The following is a 27,856-nucleotide window of genomic DNA, read 5'->3' on the forward strand; positions in this document are numbered from 1 at the left end:
AAGAAAGAAAGAAAGAAAGAAAGAAAGAAAGAAAGAAAGAAAGAAAGAAAGAAAGAAAGAAAGAAAGGAAGAAAGAAAGGAAGAAAGAAAGGAAGAAAGAAAGAAAGGCTCCAATCAAAAGACATAGGGTGACGGAATGGATAAAAAAGCAATACCCATCTATATGCTGCCTACAAGAGTCTCATTTTAGACCCAGAGACATATGCAGATTGAAAGTGAAGGGATGGAGAAGAATTTAACATGCAAACAGATGTGAAAAAAGGCCCAAGCAGCAATACTTACAACAGATAAAAAAGACTTCAAACCAAAGACCGTAACAATAAGACACAAAGAAGGACAGGGGATAGTCCAACAAGAAGATATAACAATTATAAATATTAATGCACCAAACATGGGAGCACCCAAATACATAAAGCAGTTAATAACAAACAAAAGGGTAGTAACTGATAGTAATACAATAATAGGAGGGACTTTAACACCCCACTTAAATCACTGGAAGGATCATCTAAATGGAAATACAAGGAAACAGTGGCTTTGAATGACACACTGGAACAGATTATCTAACATATATTCAGGACATTCCATCCTAAAACAGCAGAATATATATTATTTTCAAGTGCACATGGAACATTCTCCGTAGGAGATCCCTTATTAGGCCACAAATAAAGTCTCAACAAATTCAAAGAGATCGAAATCATACCATGCATCTTATCTAACCACAACACTATGAAAATAAAAATCAACCACAACAAAAAATCATGGAGGTTAAATAACATGTTACTAAACAATGAATGGATTAATCAAAAAATCAAAGAGGAAATCAAAAAAATATATGGAGACAAATGAAAATGAAAAAACAATAATCCAAAATCTTTGGGATGCAGCAAAAGCTGTATGAAGGAAGTTTATAGCAGTACAGACAACCTCAAGAAGAAAAATCTCCAAGAACCTAGCCATATCCCTAAAGGAGTTAGAAAAAGAACAAAAAAACCAAAACCAGTAGAAGGAAGGCAAAAATAAAGATTAGAGCAGAAAAAAAATAGATACTTAATAAAACAGATCAATGAAACCAGGAGGATTTAAAATAAAATAAAGATTTTATTTATGTATTTGTCAGAGAGAGCGAGCGAGAGCATGTGCACGCATAAGCAAGGGAAGCAGCAGGCAGAGGGAGAAGCAGGCTCCCCGCTGAGCAAGGAGCCCAGTGTGCGACTTGATCCCAGCACCCTGGGATCATGACCTGAGCCAAAGGCAGACACTTAAATGACTGAGCCACCCAGGTGTCCCAATCTATTGCATGTCTATACACTAATAATGAAGCAGCTGAAAGAGAAATGAAGAAAACAATCCCATTTACAGTTGTATAAAAAATAATAAAATACCTAGGAATAAACTTAACTCAAGGGGTGAAAGACCTGTACTCTGAAAACTATAAAATCCTGATGAAAGAAATTGAAGACAATACAAACATATGGAAAGATACTCCATACTCATGGATTAGAAGAATATTGTTAAAATGTCCATACTACCCAAAGTAATCTACAGATTTGATGCAATTCCTATCAAAATACCAACAGCATTTTTCATAGAACTAGAACAATCCTAAAATTTGTATGGTACCACAGAAAACCCAAAATAGCCAAAGCAGTCTTGAAAAAGAACGCAACTGGAGGTATCACAATTCCAGATTTCAAGTTATACTACAAAGCTGTAGTAATCCAGAGAGTATAGTAGTAGCACAAAAACAGACACATAAGTCTATCCTAAACAGGATAAATAGCCCAGAAATAAACCCATACTGATAAGGTCAATTAATCTTCCACAAAGGAAGGAAGAATATGCAATAGAAAAAAAAAAAAAACTTTCTTCAAAAAATGATGTTAAACTGGACAGCTAAATGCAAAAAGAATGAAACTGGACCACTTTCTTACACCATATACAAATATAAATTCAAAATAGATTAAAGACCTGAATGTGAGACCTGAAACCATAAAAATCGTAGAAGAGAGAGAACAGGTAGTAATCCCTATGACACTGGCCAAAGCAACATTTTTCTAGATATATCTCCTGAGGCAAGGGAAACAAAAGCAAAATAAACTATTGGGACTTAATCAAAATAAAAAGGTTCTTCACAACAAAGGAATCAATTTAAAAAACTAACAGACGATCTACTGAATGGAAGAAAATATCTGCAATGACAAATCCAATAAAGGGTTGGTATCCAAAATACATAAAGAACTTATACAACTCAACACCAGAAAAACCAAATAATACAATTAAAATTGGGCAGAAGACATAAACAGGCATTTCCCCAAAAAAGACATACAGATGGCCAACAGACACATGAAAAGATGCTCAACATCATTCATCATCAGGGAAATGCAAATCAAAATCACAATAAGGCATCACCTCACACCTGTCAGAATGGCTAAAATAAAAAAACACAAAAAACAACAAGTGTTGGCAAGGATGTGGAGAAAAGAACCATCATGCCCTGTGGGTAGGAATGAAAACTGGTGTGGCCATTGTGGAAAACAGTATGGAGGCTCCTCAAAAAAACTAAAAATAGAGTTATCATATGATCCAGTTATTGCACCACTAGGTACTTACCCAAAAAATATAAAACACTAATTCGAAAAGATATATACACCCCTATATTTGTTACAGCATTATTTATAACAGCCAAATTATGGAAGCAGCCCAAGGGTCCTAAGTATCCATAGATGAATGGATAAAGAAGTGGTATATACATATAATGGAATATTATTCAGCCATTGAAAAAGACTGAAATCTTGCCGTTTGCTAAACATGGATAGACTTAAAGGGTATAATGCTAAGTGCAGTAAGTCAGAAAAAGACAAATATCATATGATTTCATTCATATGTGGAATTTAAGAAATAAACAGCAGCAAGACAAACCAAAAAACAAACTCAACTATAGAGAACAAACTGATAGTTACCAGAGGTGGGGTGGGGGAAAGGTGAAACAAGTAAAGGGAATTAAGTGTATGTTTATCTTGATGAGCACTGGGTAATGTATAGAACTGCTGAATTACCTATATTGTATTCCTGAAACTAATGTTAACACTGTATGTTGACTATACTGGAATAAAAATTTTTTTAAGTAAAATTTTAAAAATCAATATGCCACATCTCAAAAATAGTTCACAGTCACATAACCTTGCTATCATCAATAAGCAATTGTAGAATATGCACTGTATACAAATAAATTAACTGAACTATTAATTTAATTAACAAATTATTTTATAACCCTTTAAAAAAAAGCCATCAAGCTAGCTCAAATCAGACAACATGAGGGGCGCCTGGGCGGTTCGGTTCGTTGTCGGACTCTCGATCTCAGTTCAGGTCATGATCGCAGGGTCCTGGGGTCGAGCCCCGCGTCAGGCACGATCGGTGTAGTCTGCTTGTCCCTCTCCCTTCGCTCCCCTCCCCCACACTCTCTCAAATAAAATTTTAAAAACAGATAGAGCATTAATTATCACTGTACTGTCTGCCACCTCTATATCCAGCCATGTACCAAGCCCTGTTAAATTAATCATGCAATAAAATTCTAGTCTCAGTAATACTGATTCTCCTCAGCAAAAAAACACTCTCATCATATTCCCTGGTAAGATGATGACCAGGCTACTTGAATTCTACTGATATGCTTGGATGTCCCCGGGATTATGGTAGGTACTACGTAAGCTAAGGACATCAACCCATGAGAATTTCAAAATCCATTTAGAATGTAGAATAAGAGGGATTTAAATTTAGTAAAAACTCTAAAGGCATAAGAAAATACTTTTATACAGAAATGTTAAGAAAACCTGAAATCCTTTCTAAAATTAAAGATACATTTAAGAAGGAATACTTTTGTTCATGAAATGACTACTCAAACTCAAGATACACTAGTTTTAAAAATAGTTTACTCAGATAACACAAATTAGACTTCCTTCATGTGGCTTTCATTTCATTACAAAAAAAAATAGCTGAATTTTAAAGATTATCTCTTAGTTTTGGGGAAGCAAGAAAAAAGTTGAGAAAATATAATCTAAAAAAAATCAAGCAAATTGTATTTTCTGAGCAAATATAGTTGCTTGGACTCTAAATCTCACATTCTTTCTTCCTCACTGTATTATTTAACTATAGGAAAACAAGGGCCTCACTGATTCCCTCTGGTGATTCTTATTTCTGACCACAAATTATCCTTGTAAGTGATACCAAGATATAAACTGAAGAAAACCTTAATATCACTTTTACTTAGCAAAGTGCCCCCCCAAAATCAAAACATATAAGCAAAGATATTAAAAAATTACAACATGCTGTTTTAGTGAAACTGGATACACGCTGTTTCCTATTAATTTGATACAAACTTTTTGGAGAGCTACATAATCCGTGCATATTAGAAATCCAAACTCCATGTTTGCCCCAAGAAATTTGCCATCGGAATTCACCACAGAAAATAAAACTGGCTTGCTAAAAAAATTTCCAAAAGTATGTATACCATACAAATGGTATTGAGAGCTTGGTAATTAAAACATTCTTCCCTACATGGACTTTTTAAATTTTATTTTGTCAGTCACCATACATCATTAGTTTTTGATGTAATGTTTCATGATTCATTGTTTGCGTATAACACCCAGTACTCCATTCAGTACATGCCCTCCTTAATACCCATCACCAGGCTAACCCATCCCCCACCCCCCTCCCCTCTAGAACCCTCAGTTTGTTTCTCAGAGTCCATAGTCTCTCATGGTTCGTCTTCCCCCTCTGACTACACCCCTTCATTTTTCCCTTATCTTTTAACATATAATGTATTATTTGTTTCAGGGGTACAGGTCTGTGATTCATCAGTCTTACACAATTCACAGTGCTCACCATAGCACATACCCTCCCCAATGTCTAACACCCAGCCACCAAATCCCATCTACGTGCACTTTTACTTATTAACTATGCTACATCAGCTATGTAAAAAACAACCCAAAATGCAGGGGTTTCACATCCACAAGTATTTATTTAGCTCATAATTTGGTGGGCTGACAATTCAGACTGTGCCCAGATGGGTGGTTCCTGGGTTATTGCTGAGCTCACTAATGCATGAGGTCAGCTACTGGAGGGGTGGGGTGATAGCTTTCCAAGACGGCCTCAGCTGAGATGGCTCATCTCTCTTCTATGTGGTCTCTCATTCTTCAGCTGGCTTGCCCAGAATTTTCCAACACAGCTGAGCATCCTTTTAAGAAAGCATAAGTATGCAAGCCCTCTTGAGTCTAGGCTCAGAACTGACACAAATTCACATCTGCTAGATTTTATAGGCAAAATCAACTCATGCCACCTACCCAAATTGCAAGGATAAAGAAATAGATTCCACCTCTTAACTGAAGAACATGCAACATTATAATGTACCAGTTGTGACTATAGGGAGGGATAGAGAATCATGACGATTTTTGCAATCTTAAGTATTTCATTTGGTTTCTACCCCTCTTATATCCATTCTGCTCAAAAATGAAGACAGCATTTATTTCACAATGACTTGTAATATTTTTAAGTATACCTGCCAGAAAGCCTTACCTGAGCATCCTAGCCAAAAGTGATATATTTTAACTCTCTATAAATAATTCAATCATGATATTCTGTATTCTCTTTATGGTAGCTCCTACTAAACCATGAGTTTTATGTGACTAGGGATCAATCTATCTTGTTTTCTTCTGGTCATTGCTTTCACAGTGCCTACACTGAGTACACATGAATGAACAAAGGAATTAACCCTTTATTAAATTAAAAACTCACTGAGAAAAGGGCTATCTCAATTAATTTGTATCTCCCATAACCCCTAGGTTTTTGCACATACATATTTAAGTCCTCTAAAAATAACTGTTAACTACATTTTTACATGAAGAGCAAAAGGAGGACTTATAGGTTAAGAATTCTGGAAAATATATATACTTTTTTTACCCTGCAGAATTTTTTAATGTGTTAAGGCTGCATGTTCAAAAATATGTGTACCCATCCCAGTGACATTTGAAACTTAACTAGATGTCTGGAAATGTTGTATGGAACAGGCTGTAAACACTGACCTCACCACATTGCAAAGGAGAAAAAAAAGATAAATATGACCTTATACTATAAAAACATGTTATAGTGATTCTATAATAGCACCCCTACCCCAAACCCACAGTTAGTTTGTAAACAGCTCTGCAACTCTGGGTCTCAGTTCCACATCATTATTTCATCGGCCATTTCATTAACAATGGTCATCTTTATTTCACGTTATAACAACATGAACGTTAATGCCCCTAAAGAACATTTAATAATTATGGCTTAATAGAATCTGTTGGCTTTAAACAGTCTAGTTTCTTTCTGCTACTTATGAGTTCCAATATCACAGAATTTGTAGGAACTCAATATTTTCTCTCTTAGGCTACAAATGCTCACTTCAATCAATAATATTATGGGGTGATTAGCCAAAGATGACATATGCTGTGTAGAACACATATTGGTTATTGTTGTTAATGGTAATAAGCTGAGAAGGAAGCAGGCCTGGTGTGATAGCAAAGGAACTTTTGGCTACGTAAGGCCTTGAATGTTAGATGGCTTGTAAAATGCTACAGAGCCCAATTCCTGTTCGAGCCATATGAGATGGTAAATAAAAATAAGTCTAGGCCATCTTAAAAACATCCCCATTTCTGTCATTCCAGTGACTGCAGAGTGACCAAATCTACCCAAGAAAAGAGTCTCATTCCTTCAACAAAAATTTAATAAGTACCTATTGTAAGATACACTTTATTCTAGCATTGTATACAACATGGCAAAAACTATTCTACATTTAACAGTGAAATTCAGAAAAGATTTCTAGTTAAGAAATAAACTGAAATATGTTACCTTCAGGGGTATTGAACAAAGAAGTCATTACTTAGAGCCATTATGAAGTAATTTGGAAAATGTCACTTAGCAATTTTGGGGAGGGGGGTCACATCATATAGAGTCAGATGAAGTAATTTCCAAGTAAAAACAGATATGGAAAATCATGATCCTTGGATCTGATCGTACATAAAATGAAGTAGTGCTCCATTATCAACTATTAAAGACAGACTGGAATTAACTAATATCAAACATAATAAAGTTTCGGTATGCAGTAGACCCTTGAACAACACAAGGTTTGAACTTCAGGGGTCCACTATACTTGGATTTTTTATAGTACTATTAATGTATTTTCCTCTTCCTTATGATTTTCTTAATAACATTTTTTCTCTAGCTTACTTAAGAATACAGTATATAATACATATAACACACAAAAAAATGTGTTGACTGACTATTCATGTTATCAGTAAGGCTGCAATAGTAGGCTATTAGTAATTAAGTTTTTAGGGGAGTCAAAAGTTATATGTGGCTTTTTGACTACACGAGGGTTGGCACCACTAATACCTGTGTTGTTCAAGAGTCAACTGCAATTAAGTTATGATAGGAAAAAGATATCTTTGCACTTCATTGTACTCTGATTTTTCAAATGTTGCTAAATTCTCTTTTAGTCTACCTTGTTAATCACTCTCAATTTTTCTACTTCACCTTTTCTCTAACTCATAAATAACATTTCAATAAAAATCCTTAAAGAAACAAATAAGAGGCAAATATGGTTCACATACAACATATTCAATGACACCAAAGTATTAGTGAGAACCAAATAATTTGGTTGAGAACCCAATGACCAATAGCAGCCAAAAGAGTTAACTATTATGCCAATATGCAACAGAAAAATAGACTTTGCAATGTGAGCAAATGATTTCACCTTAACAGGAAAAAAAAAAAAGTACTGGTATATGAGCGAGGTTTAAAATGTCTAATCCTAAAACTGAAATCTAACATCAGAAAGAACTGTCATTACCCATTCATTCTTACAGGTTCTATTTTTTCAAGCATGGAAATAGTTCAATGGCTTCAGTGAATATTAGGTTTTACATATTTTCTATTAAAAAAAAAGCAGAGTTATTCTCCATATTACTGAAATAGGTCTTGGTTCTGATGTTTTGTGTGTACATAATTACATTTTTAAATGGAAGATTCTTTCCACGGACCCCCACAAATGCACTACAGGATAGAATGTAGCAACATACAAATCAGAGGCAAATAGGACATCAGTTCTGGAGTAGGCAAGGCTAAACTGCAAACCAAATAAAGCGTGTGGGCAAAGTCCATGATCAACAACTAGAAACCTATGTTAACATCAAAATGAGGTAAAGCACAGTCATTAAGCATAGGCTTTAGAGTTAGATCTTTGATTTGAATCTTGTCTCTACTACTGACTGGATGACCTGGGAAAGACACTTCACAAATTTAAAGTTCAATTTCCCTATCTATAAAATGGGGATAATCTTCATAATGTTGTTGTGAGGATTAAAAGAGGTAGTGTATATAAATTACTTCAGTGTCTTTCACATAGGTAAGGTCAATCCACAAATGATTACTAATTGTTTTATATAAATGTACTAGGCACTATTTCCAAGGGATACAGTGGCTCTTGAGCTATAAAATTTATATATAGGTCAGTACATTTTAGTAGTTTTTATCAGTATCATGTCATGAGGCAAAAGTTAGGTTAAGGAATAAATATCAAGATGAAGTCAAAGAGATATAAAACTTATGAACTAGAACCAAAGTCAGAAAGTAACTAAGGTAAACAAAGCCACAAGAACAAAGGTTTAAAGGAGAAATGTGAGGTGAGAACAGCTATAATGCTAGAATGAAGCTGCCTTAAAAGAGCTAGCTACAAGTAGTCTGGTTGTGCTTCAATCCATTTTACAGAACCAACTGGATTTACTGAGTGCCCGTTGTATGAAAAGCACTATTTTAGGCCATATACATTTAAAAAATAAATTGCAAAACAGGGTTCTAGCTCTCAGCGGTAAATGTAGCAGTGAGGAGAGTAAGGCCTGTAAACATGAACTGTCTCAGTTATCTAATGCTATGTAACAAAACACCTCCAAATTTTTAGTAGCTTGAAACAACATACTTTGATCACAAATAATGCAACATGAGCATGGCTGGCAGGGACAGCTAATCTCTATACACTCTTGGCTGGGGGCTGCTTAAAAGCAGAGGGATAGTTCATTTGCTCACACATCTGGTGTCCAGGCTGAGAAGACCCAAAAGACTGGGGCTCCTCAGGCAGCTTACTCTATATGGTCTTTCCACATGGTCTCTCCAGCATGGAGGTTTAGTAGCAGCCAGACTTCTTAAAGAGCAGTTCAGGGCAGCAGAGGTATGTGTCCTGAAAGAGGGAAAAAAGAGAGTACCAGCTGGAAACTATATTACTTTTTATGATATAGTCTTGGAAGTCATGCAGCATCACTTCTATCTCATTGTTTGTTAGAAATAAGTCATCAAGGCTCACCCATATTAAGAGGAGAGTAATTAGACCCCACTGTTTGTGGAAGGGGAGTCAAAGTGCAAACATATCCTCTGGCCTTGAATTACTTATATTCCTTCTGCATGCAAATTATAGACTCCGCATCCCAAGACAACCACCTCCCCAGGCAAAAGTCTCACCTGTTATGGCACCAGACATAAGTTCAAAGTCCAGAATCTCACCCAAGTGTGTATGACACTCTCCAGATACTATTTATCAAGCACAGCTCCCCAAGTGTAACTATTCTCAATCTGAAGACCTGGGAAACTACAGAGATAAGTTATATATCCTCTGCACATCAAAATACCATGGTATAAGAGGCATAAGGTAATTTTTATAGATTTTTCTATTGAAAAGGGGTGAAACAGAGGTAACCAGAGTTACCAGTCAATAACAGTTCTGAAATCCAGTCAGGCATATACTGATGGTCCCCTGATGCAGCACAGCATGTCTATATATCTTAACTCTACCCTCTGAGCTCATGGTTCAACCCCCTTCATCATCCTTTTCCATAAAAAAAAACTGCTTATGTTTGCAGCTAAGTAGTTTCATCAGCCTGCTTCCTGCAAGTAGTACTTTGGAAGTCCAAATGCCTCTTTTACGTTGTACTGTCTCTGTCCCTTTTAGTCCAAGCAGGCACTGTTTCTGCAAGTACACTTCTCTTAAAACTCTGTAGGTCTCTTAGGGGTGTCTGGGTGACACAGTCAGTTAAGCATCCAACTCTCAGTTTCAGCTCAGGTCATGATCTCAGGATCCTGAGATCGAGCCCCACATCAGGCTCAGTGCTCAGAGAGGAGTCTGCTTCTCTCTAAAATAAATAAATCTTTTAAAAAAACAAAAAAAGCAAAAAAATAAAACTTTGTAGGTCTCTTATGAATAGTACTGGGGTTCACCCTATTAGAAAAAAGCTACATCCACAAAATTCATCAAGATAAGTCATTCTCAGGGCACTGGGGTGGCACAGTCAGTTGAACATCCAACTCTTGATTTTGGCTCAGATCATATCTCAGGGTCGTGAGATCAAGCCCCACATCCGGCTCTCGCCTGGGCGTGGAGCCTGCTTAAGATTCTTGCTCTCCCTCTCCCTGTGCCCCCCTCCACTGAATGCTTTCTCTCTCTCAAATAATCTTAAAAAAAGGTAAGTCATTATCTTTGGCTTCCTGTCCTTGATGTTCTTAAAAGCCAAGTTGTTGAATAGAAACAATGTGCAGTTCATGTCCTTTAAGATCCTTAAAGATGTTTATCTGTTTGAGATACTACCTCAAATCTTTCTGAAGTCCCTGAAAGAGTTGTTCAATAACACCTTTGTCATCAACTTTATTCCCTATATTCCTGACATTGTCCTGCAACTGACCTTTGTTCAAAAGCCTTTTCATAATTTTAGCATTGTATGCCATCTGAAGAAACTGGAATAAAAAAGTCTTATTTTTAGATTCCAGCAAGTCCTAACTTCATTATATACAAAAGTATTTCTTTTGCTTAACACTCTCATCCTGCATTTTACTACAGGCAGCTAAAAGTCACTATAATACTTTGAAATCTCCTTAATTTTGTAGCTCTATTTTCTCATTAGTTCTATTTTCTGCATTCCTACAGGTGACAGTGTTGCATCATTACATAATAAACGTCCCATTCTTCCAACTTTCAGTAACATTATCCTCAATTTCCTTTCAGTCCTCACTGACGAACCACTAACATAAGGTTACCACTAACAGTCTCTGCAAAGGCTACTACACTTTAACCATTTTCTCAAGATGCTCCCAGCTTCAGCTTGCCACTCCATCCCAGAGCTAGGTGTTAGGTTTTTGTTGTGGCAGCACCTCACTTCCAGGTACTAAAATGTGCTCTGATTATCTACTATTGGGCAACAAACCCCAAAATTCAGTGGCTTAAAACAACCTTTATTTTGCTCATGAAGCTGCAGTCTAGACAAAAGATTGGTAGAAAACATTAAAACCTAAATAAGTGGATATCACATATTCATTAATTGCAAAACTCAAGATTATTAAGATGTCAAATTAGTAACAGATTCAACACAATCCCTATCAAAAAGAACTAGATTTTTTTGTAGAATTGAACTGAGACCAAATGCTATATGGAAATGCATATAAAGCCAAAATAATTATTTTAAAAAACAGGTAGCAACTGATTTCAAAACCTACTATAAAGCTACATTAATCAAGACAATGTGTTCTTCACATAAGAGATACAGAGATATATCTATAATAAATGTATATTAGAACACAGATCATAATAAATAGGTAAAATAATAAAAACAGTAGAATATCACAGGGAGTTCAAACCTACACATCATGGTCAAGTGATTTTTGACCAAGGCATAAAGTTAATTCATTGGGTGCAAAAACTGTCTTTCAACAGATGCTGCTGGAGCAATTAAGATACCTATGTTTAAAAAAAAAAAACAAAAAACTTTTGACCTTCTGTGGTACAAAATAAATAAAAGCTAGAAATAAATCATAGACCTAAATGTTTGGTGGTTTCAAACAATGCTGCAGCTACAGGGAAGGAAACAAGTCATTCTAGAAAGACAGCTTTTTTCTGTCAGGATTTGAAAAGTATAAGTACACTGTATTTTGTCTTCCATTAATGCTATTAAAAAGTCATCTAACAATGTAGCTCTCCTAGTAGGAAGGTAGTCTTTTTCCTCTCCAGCTGCTTTCAAGATATTCTTTGAGGCTCTGCCATTTTATTATACTGGGTCTATACATGGATTTCATATTATTTTTCCTACTTGGAAACTATTAGACTTCTTGAATTTGTGAATTAGTATGACTGATCCATTTTGAAAAATTATCAGGCATTATCACTTTAAATTATGCCTCTGTTCCATTCTCTCTCTGCTCTGGATACTTCAATTAAGTAGATGTTGGAGCTTCTTATTCTATCCTCCTTATTGTTTCACTCATATTTTCTATTTCTTTCTCTTATGCATTCTGGACAATTTATTCTGATATATATTTCATTTCAAAAATTCTCTCTTCACTTGTGTCTAATATGCTGCTAGACAGACTTACTGAGTTTTCAGCAGCTGGCAGAAATGGATGGAAAACTGGAACTAGAGAACCATAAAACTAGAAAAAGTAGTAAGTAGGTGAGTCACACCTACGAAGAGAATTCATGCATCAATTTGTCATGGTCCCTGTCAATACGGATTCTCCCAGAAGCAAACTATAAGGCAAAACTGAATGCAACATTTAAGTGCATGTAGTTTTTTGGGGTGTGATTTCAAGAAAGACTGGTAGTGAAGCAGGGAAGTGAGAAAGGAAAGGAAGCTGATAAAGGGTTTATTATCAAGCAAGTTACTATTGTAGGCAACTTAACCCTTTTGAGGAACTCAAGAATAGTGTCTTTCCAACTTTAGAGTGTATAAACATCACCCATTTAAGCATATATTCTTGATTCTGATTCCGTAGTTTTGGGGTGGGTTCTAAGAATCTGCAGCTCTAACTCACTCCTGTGCAACTGTAACATTAATGTTACAGGTCTGTGGATCACACCTTGAGTACCCAGTGGTGCAGAAAATTCTTCGAGGAAGTTACCATGCACAAGAGGCAAGGAAACTGGAGTATTTACCCACCAACTCCCATCAGTCATTGTTTTAAAAGACTTCTCTCAAACAGCATTAAATCCCTGGCACTTCCTGCCTGCCTGCACACAGGCAGAGCAAGTGTCTGCAGCCAAGAGAAACCTCGCAGGAAATAAGTCACAGGTGCTGTCAGCTGGAAATCAGGTTGGCATGTATTGAAATGGAAAGTGCCAAGGAAATGTGAGCAGAGCAAGGACAGCATTTGCTACACTGCTATATATGCTATCACGGGGAAGATAAACATTAACCAAGAAATTACACAAATAAATTACAATTATGGTTAAGTGCTATAAAAGAAAATTACATGAGACTATCCCTAAAGATAGTTTCCTACTATTACAGATGGCAACTTACTAGAGTAATTAATTCTGACCAAAATAAAGCACTGTTTCACAAATCCATTAAATACCAACTCCAGATCAGTTACCATATACATCAGCCATTGCAGTCACTGTGATTGCTAGTTTACATTACAAATGTGTGCATAATCATTAAGCTTTCCATTTTGTTTCATTTGGATAAACCTCAGCTAGAATTCACTTTGTTTTACACATCTTAAGTTGTGAATATGGAAAGAAAGCTGTTTAACTTCAGGTTTTTTTTTCATTAAATGGTTTCACCAAAGAAAAACCTAAACCATTTTGTGTTTTGAGAAGTATGCTACAATCTATTCAACTAGAGATAAGAGATGTCTTTTTGATTTTGTAAATCTATACTCACTTTCCTTTCCAGTATTTTTATCCTCTTAAAGCACCTAAAGAGTTAGCAACTGCAAAGTTAGGAACAGTCCACAAAACTGTCCTTATTTCAGGGGTTTCAAGAGCACCCTCAAATTTAATAATTTGCTTTATAAGGACTCAGAACTCATTGAAAGCTGTTATATTCACAGTTACACTTTATTAAAGGAAAAGAATACAGATTAAAATCAGCCTAGGGAAGAAACATACAAGACACACTCTAGGGAAGTAATAAATACAGAGCGTCCAGTAGTCCTCTCCTACGGAGTCAAGGACTTTCCTGGTATTAATGTGTGACAACACACAGAATACTGCCAACCAGGTAAGCTCACCCAAACCTTAGTGTCCAAAGTCTTTACTGGGCCTCCATCACAGTGGCATGGCTGACTGCCCACATGCTGACCTCAGTTTCTAAAAGCCTTAAGAAGTTGAGCTGAAGGCGCCTGGGTGGCTCAGTTGTTAAGCATCTGCCTTCGGCTCAGGTCATGATCTAAGGGTCCTGGGATCGAGTCCCACATTGGCTCCCTGCTTCTCGCTCTCCCACACCCCCTGCTTGTGTTCCCTCTCTCGCTGTCTCTCTGTCAAATAAATAAATAAAATCTTAAAAAAAAAAAAAAAAGACGACGTTGAGCTGATACAGCTTGACTACAAGTCTCATTCTAAATCACACTGTTACTATCTAGCTTGGACCCAAATCCCGAGGCTAACAAAGACATTTGTATCATGGATGAATGACACTCCAAGGGTTTAGAGATTATATCCCAAAAGCCAAGGGCAAAGGGCAGATCTCTTTTTGGGCAAGTTTATATTCTTTACTACACTGCATTTAATCCCGTGTGGTCACTGCACTAAAAAGCCCTGACATTCCTTTTACCTTACTGAGCTTAACTGCCACAATTATGATATTGATAAAAATATAACTACATGTAGATTTTTATAATGAATGTGCTTTCAGTACTGGTAGACTTTGATTAGTATTTGGAAAAAAAATCCATTTATTTGATATTTGAAACCAACCTAAGAATCACAGCTAAATCTTATTCTAGTATCACCAGTAAAGGGTCTTTTTTTTCTATATACTGATCTTCATTGCTATGTCATATTTTGCAAAATAATGCTCAGGATAATCAATCCATGATGGAATACTTTTTGTTTAATATCACAATGAAAATCGAGCCTTTTGAAAAACTATCAATGTACATCAGATAATTATATTCCCCTTTCATGAGATGATTACTATAAGAAAATTACTTACGAGCTCCTTGAGCTTTCTGAGTCTGCAAAACTAACTTCCTAAAACTAGCTAAAAACTTAAGATTGCTACTGTTTAAACATCAGCTGTTGGTGATTCTAAATCATTATGCTTTAGATCACCCCTGCAGCACAAACTTTTGAATGATATGTGTGCATGTAACAATTCAATATCTCATCATCCTTTCCTTTAAAGGCACAGAAACTCCTACCAACTATATTTTTGGTTCAATTATGTATCATTCAGAATGTCCTCTGCTGTGCAATTTGTAATATATCCATACAAATGGTCAATTCCATAGTATGAACATTTAAAATCTTGAAACAAAAAATAAAATGTTGGAAACAAAACTTATATTTTATAAATGAGAAACTCTAATATTTTTGAAAAGAATCTTAGCAAGATTAAAATTAGTGAATATAAATCATTTTTCCAATGTTGGACATTTCTTTTATAAAGGCACTGAAATATTTTTTATCTCGTGAAGAGAAAACCATTTTCCTTTGAATTAATATAAGCTCCAACAAAAAATATTATCCAAACAAAACAGAAAATATATTTTATCTAAAAATTGCCAGAATTTTTTAATGAGGGTATATTTAATATGTGATTAATAATGCTCACTTTGGCAGCATATTAAAATTGGAACAATACAGATTAGCATGGCCCCTGCACCAAGATGACACGCAAATTCATAATATAAGTAGCTAACAAAATTCTTATAATAAGATTATAAAACATAAATATTATTTAGCATTATTTTCTGTTTTAAAATCTTGGAAGAGAATATTTTTGGTAACAGATGCACTGCACTAAATTTTAAAATAAAGAAAACTTGGAAGGAAGCAATTAAGCATACTTTTATCCATAAATAGCAGCATATCATAATATAATAATCACCATGAAAATTATAAACAGTAAATTTACATATATATTATTTTCTAAAAACTTGAAGACATACTATGTATATCTTGAACATATATCTATGTATATGTTAAAAAACTATGTAAAATGAACTGTATACATTAATATTTAAATGTTTTAAAACGAGCCATAAATATATCCTGTAAATACTTTCACCTTGTGCTTAGCTATATATTCTCTTTCCTTACTATGTTAATGAAATTCTGAACATTAAATGAAATGCTAAATCTTAGGCTGAGATTTTAGAATATTAGTTGTTCTTAAGGATTTCCTGCCCTCCAGTGGTATCTGCCTTAATATCTTCACTGCACCTTTCAACATTACAAAGAGAAGACACATTACTTCTACATTTACATTTTGAAATTATATCACACTGTACAGCAGCATCTAATTTTTCTTCCATTGCAGGTTCACAGCCTGTTTGTACCCATGCATCACATCTTGCAACCTGCAGAATGCAGTTATTACTGGTTTTGTTTTGTAGTATGTGTGCTGAATTACACTGAGACTGTGGAATCTGATCTGTCTTATTTTTCATTGAGAACTGGTGACGATTCTCATTTTGTTTATGAATTTTGGCATTGTTCTTAATAATCCTACCACATGGAAGTTTTGGCATCATTTCTAGATAAAAATTATTACTTGTTTCTTTGATTCTGATGGACCTCCTATTTGATTCTTCAATTTGCTGTAATATTTGATCTTCATCTTCAGATGGCTAAAAGAAATTTAGTATTTTTGCTGTAAATTTTTGCTTAAATTTACAAAAATCATTCAATCACTTCACAGAATTCTTAAAATTCATACTACAGAAAATTTCAAAATACAGAAGATACTTGGCAGGTTGCAATTCAAAACTGGTATACCAGCAGTCTTCAAACAGTAATCTACTGCCTCTGGAGATTCCTCAAAAAAATTAAAAACAGAACTACCATATGATCCAGTAGTTCAACTACTGGGCATTTAACCAAAGAACACAAAAACACTAATTCAAAAAGTTATGTGCACCCCTATGTTTACTGCAGCATTATTTACAATAGCCAAATTATGGAAGCAGTCCAAGTGTCCATGGACAGATGAATGGATAAAAATGATATGACATCTACACATACATTTATACACACACACACACACACACACACACACATAAATAATAGAATATTAGCCATAAAAAAGAATTAAACCTTGCCATTTACAACAACATGGATGGACCTATAATGACAATAATGCTAAGTGAAATAAATAAATCAGAGAAAGACAAATACCATATGATTTTACTCATATGTAGAATTTAAGAAACAAAACAAATGAACAAAGAAAAAGACACAAACCAAAAAACAGACTCTTAATTATAGGGGAGGTGGTTTCGGGGAATGCGTGAAATACATGAAGGGGATTAAGAGTACAATTATCATGATGAGCCCTGAGTAATGTATACAACTGCTGAATCACTATACTGTACACCTGAAAATAATATAACACTATGTTAATGACGCTGGAATTAAAATTTTAAAAAACAGTAATAATCTACCACTTCCAGGAGGTTTGTGGACTTTTAAAATAGCAAGAACAATAATAATAAATCTTGTATTAAAAATGCTAAAGAGGGCACAGTCTGTTAAGTGTCTGCCTTCGGCTCAGGTCATGATCCCAGGGTCCTGGGATGGAGCCCCACGTAGGGCTCCCTGCTCAGTGGAGAGCCTGCTTTTCCCTCTCCCTCAGCAGCTCCCCAGCTTGTGCCCTCTCGCATGCTCTCGCATGCTCTCTGTCAAATAAAAAAAAAATCTTAAAAATGCAAAAGAGATAAAAAAGATAAGAGGAATTTTGTCTCTTATCAATCCCCATAATAAAAGGCTACATCATCCCCCTACCCTTTCACAAAGGTATTAATAAATTATTCACTAATTGACTTATTAAGTCAAAAAATATCTATATTGTATCTTTTATGGACCCAGTCTCATGAAAGGTATAATTTAAGGAGAGTATCAGCTAACAGGAAATCAAACAGACAAAAGAAAAGTTAAATAAGAATAAATATCTCAGAGCAGTGGCCTAGTCTGTTAAGCATCTAGCTCTTGATCTCAGCTCAGGTCTTGATCTCAGGGTTGTGAGTTCAAGCCTCTGCATTGGGCCTACTTTAAAAAAAGAAAAAGATTTAAAAAAAAGAATAAATAGCTCAACTGTTACCTAAAAAGGCAAATTTAAAAACTTTTAATAGGTGTAGATTTCAGTTTGCTAGCTTGAATGTATCAACTTCATGAAAAATTTATCTTTTAATTACTGAACTAACCAAAATATTTTTTTAACAAAAATTCTATTTAAAGTATTGATTATTCCAGCTTTAGAAAAAAAAAAAAAAGGCAGAGTTAACATAAAAACCCTGAAATGAGGTGTAGGTCTCAGTGGATTGGCACTGAAATAGAAAAAGTAAGCCCAAGAAATAGCATTGAGACTGGCTGGGCACACATTAAAGAAAACAAGCTCGATATATTTATTCAAGAAAATATTCCTTTAGCATCTGCAATGTGAGTGAAGCAGACATGGATGCTGCCCTATTAAAGCACGCATTCTCGGGGCGCCTGGGTGGCTCAGTCAGTTAAGCGGCTGCCTTCAGCTCAGCTCATGATCTCAGGGTCCTGGGATCGAGCCCTGCATCAGGCTCCTTGCTCAGTGAGGAGTCTGCTTCTCCCTCTCCCTCTGCTGTTTCCCCCACTTGTCTCTCTGGCTCTCTCTCTGTGTGTGTCAAATAAATAAATAAAATCTTTAAAAAAAAGTAAAGCACACATTCTCATGGGTGGAAAGGATATTAACTGAATAACCATATACATGTAGATATAATTACAAATTGAGAAAAGCATTAGAAAGAACAAGTATGAAGCACTCTGAAAGCATAACTAAGGGACCTAATTTCTTATTTTTTTAATTTTTATTTTATTTCAGAGAGAGAGAGCAGCAGGGGGAGGGGTAGAGGGAGAAGAGGCAGACACTTAACCAACTGAGCCACCAGGCGCCCCATAAGGGACCTAATTTAGATTGAGGAGCCAAGGAGAGGCTTTTAGAAGAAGTCACATATTTGAACTGAGACATAAAGGATGAATAACAGTAAGGTAAAGGAAACAGGATAAATAAAGGCCCTGAAACAGAAGAGACTGACAAGCTAAGGAAAGTGAAAAGTTAATACATGTGGAATGTGGTGTAAAAGGGAGAATACTGGAAGTTCAAAATGTAGCCAGAGACCGGATTACACATGGCCTGTATAACCACTAAGTCGTTTAGATTCTATAAATCCACTGAACAGATGAACACAGAAATAACATGATTAATTTAGGTTTTCAAAAGATCATGTTGACTGCTAACAAAAAAAGTGGGGCAAGAGTGGAAGTAGAGAGATCTCCCAGGAGACAACCACAATAGTGCAAGAACAATATACTGATACTTTAGTGTGCTAACAGCAGAAGTTGAGAAAAGTAGATGAATATGCAATTTATTTTGGATGTAGAACTGATTGGATGAAGTGATGGAATGAATGTGGTTAAGAAAACTGATAAGGCAGAAAGAAATGACAAAAGTAACTAAATTTTTGGCATGAGCAATTGAGTGGATAAAAAAGGTATCTACTAATATAGGAATTATCAGAAAAACTGATTTGGGGCAAAGACCAGGAGTGTTCAGTTTAAGGTGTGAGGGAGATTTTTGTGAAATATCCAAGAAGATATATCAAGCAGGAAACTGGACATCTAAATAAGGATCTGGGCTAAAGTGATAACGCTGAAAACTGTCATGAGTCAGATAGCATATGTCAATGGGATACAGAAACGTAGAGCTGAGAGTGTAAGTTAAGAGAAGAAAAGAGTCCTGTAGCAAACCCTAAACATTACAACATTTATATAGGCAGATGGAAGAGAGTCAGCAAAGGTGTAAGGTAGAATTCAAAGAGGTATGAAGGAAACCAAGATACTGTGCTATCACAAAAGCAAAAAGAAGAAAATGTTCCAAAAAAAGAAAATAAATCACTTCTACCAGTATTATTAGTTCTCATAAAATAAAAACTGAAAAGTGACCAATGAATTTGGCAACATAGAGGTCACTGGTGTTCTTCCTTAGCAAGAGTAATATGGATGGTGAGCCAGAACAACAACTACCACCAAAAAAAATTGGAAGATTTAATGAAGGAGAATTCAGTGAAGGAGAATATCATTGAAACATGTGATTTAGAACCTGGAAAAGATGGTGGAGGAGTAGGGAACCCTATTCCAACCAGTCCCTGGAATGGACCTGGATATATCTACCACACCACTCTGATCACCCATAACACCATCAGCCTGAGATGTAAGAAGATAGATCTGGATCTCTACAAACAGAATATTGCAGGCAGTTGGTTTCAAGGTACAAAGCAGAGAGCCGTGATTCTGCAGGCAGATTTTGGAGGATAAATGGAAGGGGGAGGGAGCTGAGCCATCAGGATCCTACACCACCGGCGAGTGGTAACCTTTAGCACTGGGACTGGGCACAGACTCACAGGCTGGTAGTGATGGTGAAAGGACTTTAGGGCAGCCCCCCAGACTGAAACCTGGAGCGGCGGGGCCACACGTGCAAACTGGGGGCGACTGGTGGTTTTAGAAGCACAAAGGGCAGAGACATGCCTGGACCAGGAGGCGAGGACTGGGAGCACTGCTGAGGGGCACACTACCCAGGATGCTGCAGTTTATAGCAGCACAGACAGAAACGGAGAGTGTGTGGCCTGGAGAGCTCACTGAAGAACAGACTGCGATCTCTCTGTTCTGAGGCAGAGGGCTGGAAACGATCTCTTCTGCTCTCTCAGAAGAGACGCGGAAAGCCGCCAGGGAAAGCCACCAGAGAAAAACCCCAAAACGCTGGTTTTCACTGAGCCCAGCCCCCACCACAGGGGGCAGGGCAACTCTGCCCAAACAGGGTTCCCTGAACAACAGCACAGCAGACCCCTCCCCCAGAAGACAGGCTGAGAAAACAAGAGGCCGGCAACCTTAAGGTCCCTATAAAACAGGTGCATCTTGCTTGGGTTGCAGTCAATAATTTGAACTCTGTACATTCCTTCAACCACCTCTCAACAGAATGACTAGGAGGAGGAACCCCCAAAATAGGAAAGACTCAGAGACTATGACTTATGCCACAGATTTACAAATGGATACAGATAAAACCAAGATGTCAGAGATGAAATTCAGGGTAGCAATTGTGAAGACAATACCTAGAATGGAGAAATCGATTAATGGCAACATAGAGTCTGTAAGGGCAGAAATGAAAGCTGAATTGGCAGAACTTAAAAATGCTATCAATGAGATCCAATCTAATCTAGATAATCTAACAGCTAGGGTAAACAAGGCAGAGAATGAACTAGTGATCTAGAAGACCAATTAATAGAAAAGAAGGAAAACAAGAGACCAAGGAAAAACAACTCAAAATCCATGAAAATAGAATCAGAGAAATAAGTGACACCATGAAACATTCCAATGTCAGAATTATCAGAATCCCTAAGGGGTTGGAGAGAGAGAGGACTAGAAGATATATTTGAGCAAATTGTAGCTCAGAACTTCCCTAATCTGAGGAATGAAACAAATATTCGTGTCCTAGAGGCAGAGCAGACCCCTCTCCCAAGATCAAGGAAAACAGGCCAACACATAATACATAGCCATCCAAGCCTCACTCAAAAAAATAGAAAAATTCCGAATTCAACAACTAACTTTACACCTTAAAGAACTAGGGGAAAAGCAACAAACGATGCCTAAGCCACGCATTAGGAGAGAAATAATTTAGAGCAGAGATCAATGAATTAGAAACCAGAAACAAAGTAGATCAGCTCAATGAAACTAGAAGCTGGTTCTTTGAAAGAATTAATAAGATTGATAAACTGGCCAGACTTAGCCAAAAGAAAAGAGAAAGGACCCAATTTAATAAAATTATGAATGAAAGGGGAAAGAGCATGACTAACACCAAGGAAATAGAAACAATTATTAGAAATTATTATCAACAACTATATGCCAATAAATTGAGCAACCTGGAAGAAATGAATGCCTTCCTGGAAATGTATAAACTCCCAAGACTAAAACAGGAAGAAACTGACAACCTGAATAGGCCAATAACCAGTAACGAGATGAAGCAGTGATCAAAAACCTCCCCAAAAAAAACAAGAGTCCAAGGCCTGATGGGTTCCCTGGGGAATTCTACCAAACATTCAAAGAAGAAATAATATCTATTCTCGTGAAGCTGTTTCAAAAAACAGAAACAGAAGGAAAGCTTCCAGACTCATTCTGTGAGGCCAGCATTACCTTAATCCCCAAACCAGGCAAAGACCCCATCAAAAAGGAGAATTTCAGACCGATATCCCTGATGAATATGGATTCTAAAATTCTCAACAAAATCCTAGCTAATAGGATTGAACAATACATTAAAAGGGTCATCCACCACGACCAAGTGGGATTTATCCCCGGGATGCAAGGATGGTTCAACATTCGCAAATCAATCAATGTGATAGAACACATTAATAAGAGCTGGGAGAAGAACCATATGGTCCTCTCAATTGATGCAGAAAAAGCATTTGACAAAATACAACATCCTTTCCTGATTAAAACTCTTCAGGGTATAGGGATAGAGGGAACGTTCCTCAAGTTCATAAAATCCATCTATGAAAAACCCACAGTGAATATCACCCTCAATGGGGAAAATCTAAGAGCCTTTCCCTTAAGATCAGGAACACGACAAGGATGCCCACTCTCACCACTATCGTTCAACATAGTACTAGAAGTTCTAGCAACAGCAATCAGACAACAAAAAGAAATTCAAAAAGGTACTCAAATTGGCAAAGAAGAAGTCAAACTCTCTCCACAGATGACATGATACTTTATATGAGAAATCCAAAAAACTCCAACCCCAAATTACTAGAACTCATACAGCAATTCAGTAATGTAGCAGGATATAAAACAATGCACAGAAATCTGTTTTCTTATACACTAACAATGCAACTGCAGAAAGAGAAATTAGAGAAACGATTCCATTTACAATAGCACCAAAAACTGTAAGATACCTCAGAATAAACCTAACCAAAGCGGTAAAGGAGCCCTACTCTAGGAACTACAGAATACTTATGAAAGAAACTGAAGAAGACACAAAAAGATGGAAAAACATTCCATGCTCATGGATCAGAAGAATAAACATTGTTAAGATGTCTATGCTACCCAGAGCAATCTATACCTTCAATGCCATCCTGATCAAAATTCCAATGACATTTTTCAAAGTGCTGGAACAAACAATCCTAAAATTTGTATGGAATCAGAAAAGACCCCAAATCGCCAAGGAAATATTGAAAAAGAAAAACAAAGCTGGGGACATCACGTTGCCCGACTGCAAGCTTGATCACCCTTCAAGGAGTGATCACCAAGACAGCACGGTACTGGCACAAAAACAGACATACAGACCAATGGAACAGAATAGAGAACCCAGATATGGACCCTCAACACTATGGTCAAATAATCTTCAACAAAGCAGGAAAAAATATGCAATGGAAAAAAGACAGTTTCTTCAATAAATGGTGCTGGGAAAATTGAACAGCTATATACAGAAGAATGAAACTTGACCATTTTCTAACACCATACACAAAGATAAACTCAAAATGGATGAAAGACCTCAATGTGAGACAGGAATCCATCAAAATCCTAGAGAACATAGGCACTAACCTCTTTGATGTTGGCCACAGCAACTTCTTTCAAGATATATCTCCAAAGGTTAGTGAAACAAAAGCAAAAATGAACTTCTGGGACTTCATCAAGATAAAAAGCTTCTGCACAGCAAAGAAAACAGTCAATAAAACAAAGAGGCAACCCACAGAATGGGAAAAGATATCTGCAAATGACACTACAGATAAAGGGCTGGTATCCAAGGTCTATAAAGAAATTCTCAAACTCAACACCCAAAAAACAAATAATCCAGTCAAAAAATGGGCAGAAGACATGAACAGACACCTCTCCAAAGAAGACATACAAATGGTTAACAGACACATGAAAAAATGTTCATCATTATTAGCCATCAAGGAAATTCAAATCAAAAGCACAATGAGATACCACCTTACACCAGTTAAAATGGCAAAAATTAACAAGGGAAGAAACAACAAATGTTGCAGAGGTTGTGAAGAAAGGGGAACCCTTTTACACTGCTGGTGGGAACGCAAGTTGGTACAGCCTCTTTGGAAAACAGTGTGGAGGTGCCTCAAAAAATTAAAAATAGAGCTACCCTATGACCCAGCAATTGCACTACTGGGTATATACCCCAAAGACACAGATGTCGTGAAAAGAAGGGCCATATGCACCCCAATGTTCATAGCAGCAATGTCCGCAATAAGCCAAACTGTGGAAAGAACCGAGATACTCTTCAACAGATGAATGGATAAGGAAGATGTGGTCCATATATACAATGGAATATTACTCAGCCATCAGAAGGGATGAATACCTAACTTTCACATCAACATGGATGGGACTGAGATTATGCTAAGTGAAATAAGTCAAGCAGAGAAAGGCAATTATCATATGGTTTCACTTATTTGCGAATAAGTGAATAAAGAATAGCATGGAGGACATTAGGAGAAGGAAGGGAAAAATGAAGGGGGGGAATAGGAGGGAAAGATGAACCATGAGAGACTATGGACTCTGAGAAACAAACTGAGAGTTTTAGAGGGGAGGGGGTTGGGGGGATGGGTTAGCCCAGTGATGGGTATTAAGGAAGGCATGTGCTGCATGGAGCACTGGGTATTATATGAAAACAATGAATCGTGGAACACTACATCAAAAACAAATGATGTATTGTTGGTGACTAACATAACATAATAAAATAAAATTTTTTAAAAAAGAAACGTGATTTATGAGAAATGCAGCACTCCTACTCAGGACATAAACGTCACTCCAATTATTCAGATTACATTACTCAACATTTTATAGTTTTCTTCATATAAGTCTTCAGACTTTTTCTATATATTCTTAGTTATTTTAGGTTTTCAATTATTGTAAGTAGGAACTTTTAAAAAGCATTTTAAAAGAAATACAACTTTATCATATACACATACATATCTCAATAAGGCTGGCTTTTGTAAATAACAATGAACACATCGTTTTTATAAATGTAAATGATACTCATTTACATTTCAATTTTACATTTCTGTTTATAAGTTTCTTACACTTTAAATATTTTAAAATATTTTCTTTACATTTATTTTCACCACTTACTGACAACTTTTTTCAGAGTGTAAAGTAAAACTATGACAAATAAAGTAATTCCAAATTAGCAGAGCATAAATTAATAAGCAAAGAGAAAAGTAACTTACCATCTCTGAACTAGAACTGAAGCAACTATCTGTTGGCCTTGGAGAGTAACTGGTAGACTGACTACTCTGTGAAGAATCAAGATCTGAAAATAAAGGTTTAATTGATGAAGAATTGTATTTGTTAATGCTCTATAAAATATATACACAGGCAGAATATATTTGCTGGTAAAATAAATTTAGCTGACATTCTACAGAGCACTTTATTATTTTTTTAAAGATTTTATTTATTTATTTGACAGAGAGAGACACAGTGAGAGAGGGAACACAAGCAGGGGGAATGGGAAAAGGAGAAGCAGGCCTTCTGCTGAGCAGGGAGCCCGATGCAGGGCTCGATCCCAGGACCCTGGGATCATGACCTGAGAAGGCAGACACTTAACGACTGAGCCACCCAGGCACCCCTCTATAGGGCACTTTAAAGTATTCAAAAACTAGTTAAAATCTTGCATACTTGGCAGCTTGCATTTCTGACAGGTATTATGGGTTTATTCTACATTCAAAACATTTGTATCTGTAAGTAAAATAAGAGTATATAACATAAGGGAAGAAAAACAAAGAAAACTGGATTGATTTTTTTTCCAATAGATGAACCATTTTTTATGAACAAAGTGTCAACTGTAAGAAGGAAGAATAAGCCAAGTTTATTAAGTCCCAAGGGACCAGATATTTGCTAATCCAGTAAATGAAGATTCATTGTACAATCAAAATTGTATGAAAAAAATCAATTCGAAGCACCCAGTATGATATTCTTCCATTATCTGCTTAATGTGTTCTCTTAAATGACTGCAAGTAAAGTTTAAAGATGTACCTGAGAAGTAGGTTATGACTCCCTACAATGCAAAAATACTACAGATTGACAGTAGCTTCAACCACTCCTCTCCTTGTTTGTGAAAATGGGTTTGCTATCAAGAAAAGTGCAAGGTAACGGAATGTGGAGCGGCAACTCATATCAAATCACATGCCCTCCTGTATGCAAAAAACTGTAAGTACTATCTATACATGCCTCAGATCAGGACTAATGTTCTCTGAAACAGAACTAACCATCAGTCAGCTGAGAGATAGGGAGAACTTAGCTGAACTCAGATACCCTTAGTTCATCATTCTAGAAGGAAATTTATATACCTGTAGATCAGGTTCTCCCTGATAGTAGAAAGCAGAGTACAGAAAAGTAAATGGTAGGATTTTACTAACACCATAATCTAAGAGCATTCCCCCTAGTTAAGGTTCATTCGCTTCATAGGTATAGTAAACCCAGAGTCATTAGAATAGAAGACAAATGTCTGTTGAAAGAATATCATACCTATAGCAATGTAAGAAAAGACATGCAGATCAAAATGTCAATTCAGTTCAACACTTACTGAGTAATTACTTTATGTAAGGCACTGTAATAGTACGGAAACATGACATGCCTACAGTGCTCAAAGTGTTCAGAATTTTTTAATGGAGAAAGACATACTAAGACTGTTTAAAAGAAAAAGTCACAAAATTAGTTGCAACAACAGTAGTCACAGAAGGTACAAAAGTAATAGAGAACTAAGTGTGGTAAGCTCAAAGAGAGAGTTGGGACGAGCTACAAAAAAAGCACAGCATAGGGGTGTCTGGGTGGCTCAGTTGGTTAGGCATCCAACTCTTGATTTCAGCTCAGGTCCTGATCTCAGGGTCATGGGATCGAGCCCCACATTGGGCTCTGTGCTCAACATGGAGTCTGCTTGTCCCTCTCCCTCTGCTCCTCCCTCCACTCATGCTCTAATACATAAATAAATGAAAAAAATCTTTAAAAAAAAAAGAAGAAAAAGGCACAGTATAAATAATAGGTTTTTAAAGATGAATAAACATTGTCCAGAGAGACAAGATGAAAAATAGCATACAGAGAAGAAGAAAAAGAAAGTATAAGGATACAGTCTAATATTAAAGGGATTTGCATTTTAGGTTATTTACCAAGGCATCTAATTGAGGATAGATTAAAGAAGGGTGAGACTGGATAAAAGCAGGTCAGTTAGAGAATTAACTCAATAAACTCATCATGAAGTGATGAGGATCTACAATAAAGCAGTGAAATTGGGATGAAGAGGCAAAGGATGCAAATTTCAAGAAATCTTTCAAATAGCCTCAATTTTGACAAGTATACAGCTTCAAAATTCTTTGTGAATCTGGTATATAACATTAATACCAAAACATGAGAAAGACTGCAAACACACATACCTACACACATTCTAAAGACAAATCTCACATTATCAATGTAAAAATCTTATATAAACACTAAAATTTCAAATTTTAAATTAAAATAGGATATAGTAAAATAGAATAGCAAACAAAATTATAATACATCATAAATTGGTAGGATGTATTATAAAAATGCTAGGATGGTCCATATCACAAAATCCATTAGTAAAATTCACCATTTTAAAAGATCCATACCACCATGAGGTATCACACCTCACACCCATCAGAATGGCCAACCTATAAAAATTTAAAAACCCAGAAAATAGTTAAGTGTTGGCAAGGATGCAGAGAAATTGAAATCCTTGTGCACTGTAAGTGGGAACGTAAAATGATGTAGCTGCTATGGAAAACAGTATAAACGTTCCTCAGAAAG

The 27,856-nt window shown here is 36.1% G+C and overlaps 1 protein-coding gene and 1 non-coding gene across 26 annotated transcripts in view; one reads left to right on the forward strand and one right to left on the reverse strand.

Moving 5' to 3' along the window:
- Positions 1–27,856, reverse strand: part of REDIC1 (regulator of DNA class I crossover intermediates 1) — a 240,992-nt gene that overhangs the window by 26,134 nt on the left and 187,002 nt on the right. For 8 of the 25 annotated variants that reach the window (XR_012373928.1, XR_012373916.1, XR_012373913.1 and 5 more), the window contains 2 exons: positions 25,264–25,346; positions 16,563–16,638 (listed from right to left, as the gene is read on the reverse strand). Coding sequence is in view for 7 of the 25 variants with exons in the window: in XM_073877701.1 (XP_073733802.1) it covers positions 16,171–16,638; positions 25,264–25,346 (551 nt within the window). In the remaining 18 variants the exon portion in view is untranslated. Of the gene's footprint in view, positions 1–5,011; positions 5,231–9,168; positions 9,263–16,170; positions 16,639–25,263; positions 25,347–27,856 lie in introns of those variants that run through there. The other 17 variants (XR_012373922.1, XR_012373919.1, XR_012373921.1 and 14 more) reach the window with 7 other exon arrangements.
- LOC112829914 (U6 spliceosomal RNA) lies at positions 15,613–15,717 on the forward strand. Its single transcript, XR_003209788.1, has one exon. It is a non-coding gene; the product is annotated as a U6 spliceosomal RNA (small nuclear RNA).

This window comes from Callorhinus ursinus, unplaced genomic scaffold (genome assembly GCF_003265705.2).
Source record: "Callorhinus ursinus isolate GAN/ISIS: 27379988/994484 unplaced genomic scaffold, GSC_fseal_2.0 scaffold27, whole genome shotgun sequence".
Taxonomy (NCBI): Eukaryota; Metazoa; Chordata; class Mammalia; order Carnivora; family Otariidae; genus Callorhinus; species Callorhinus ursinus.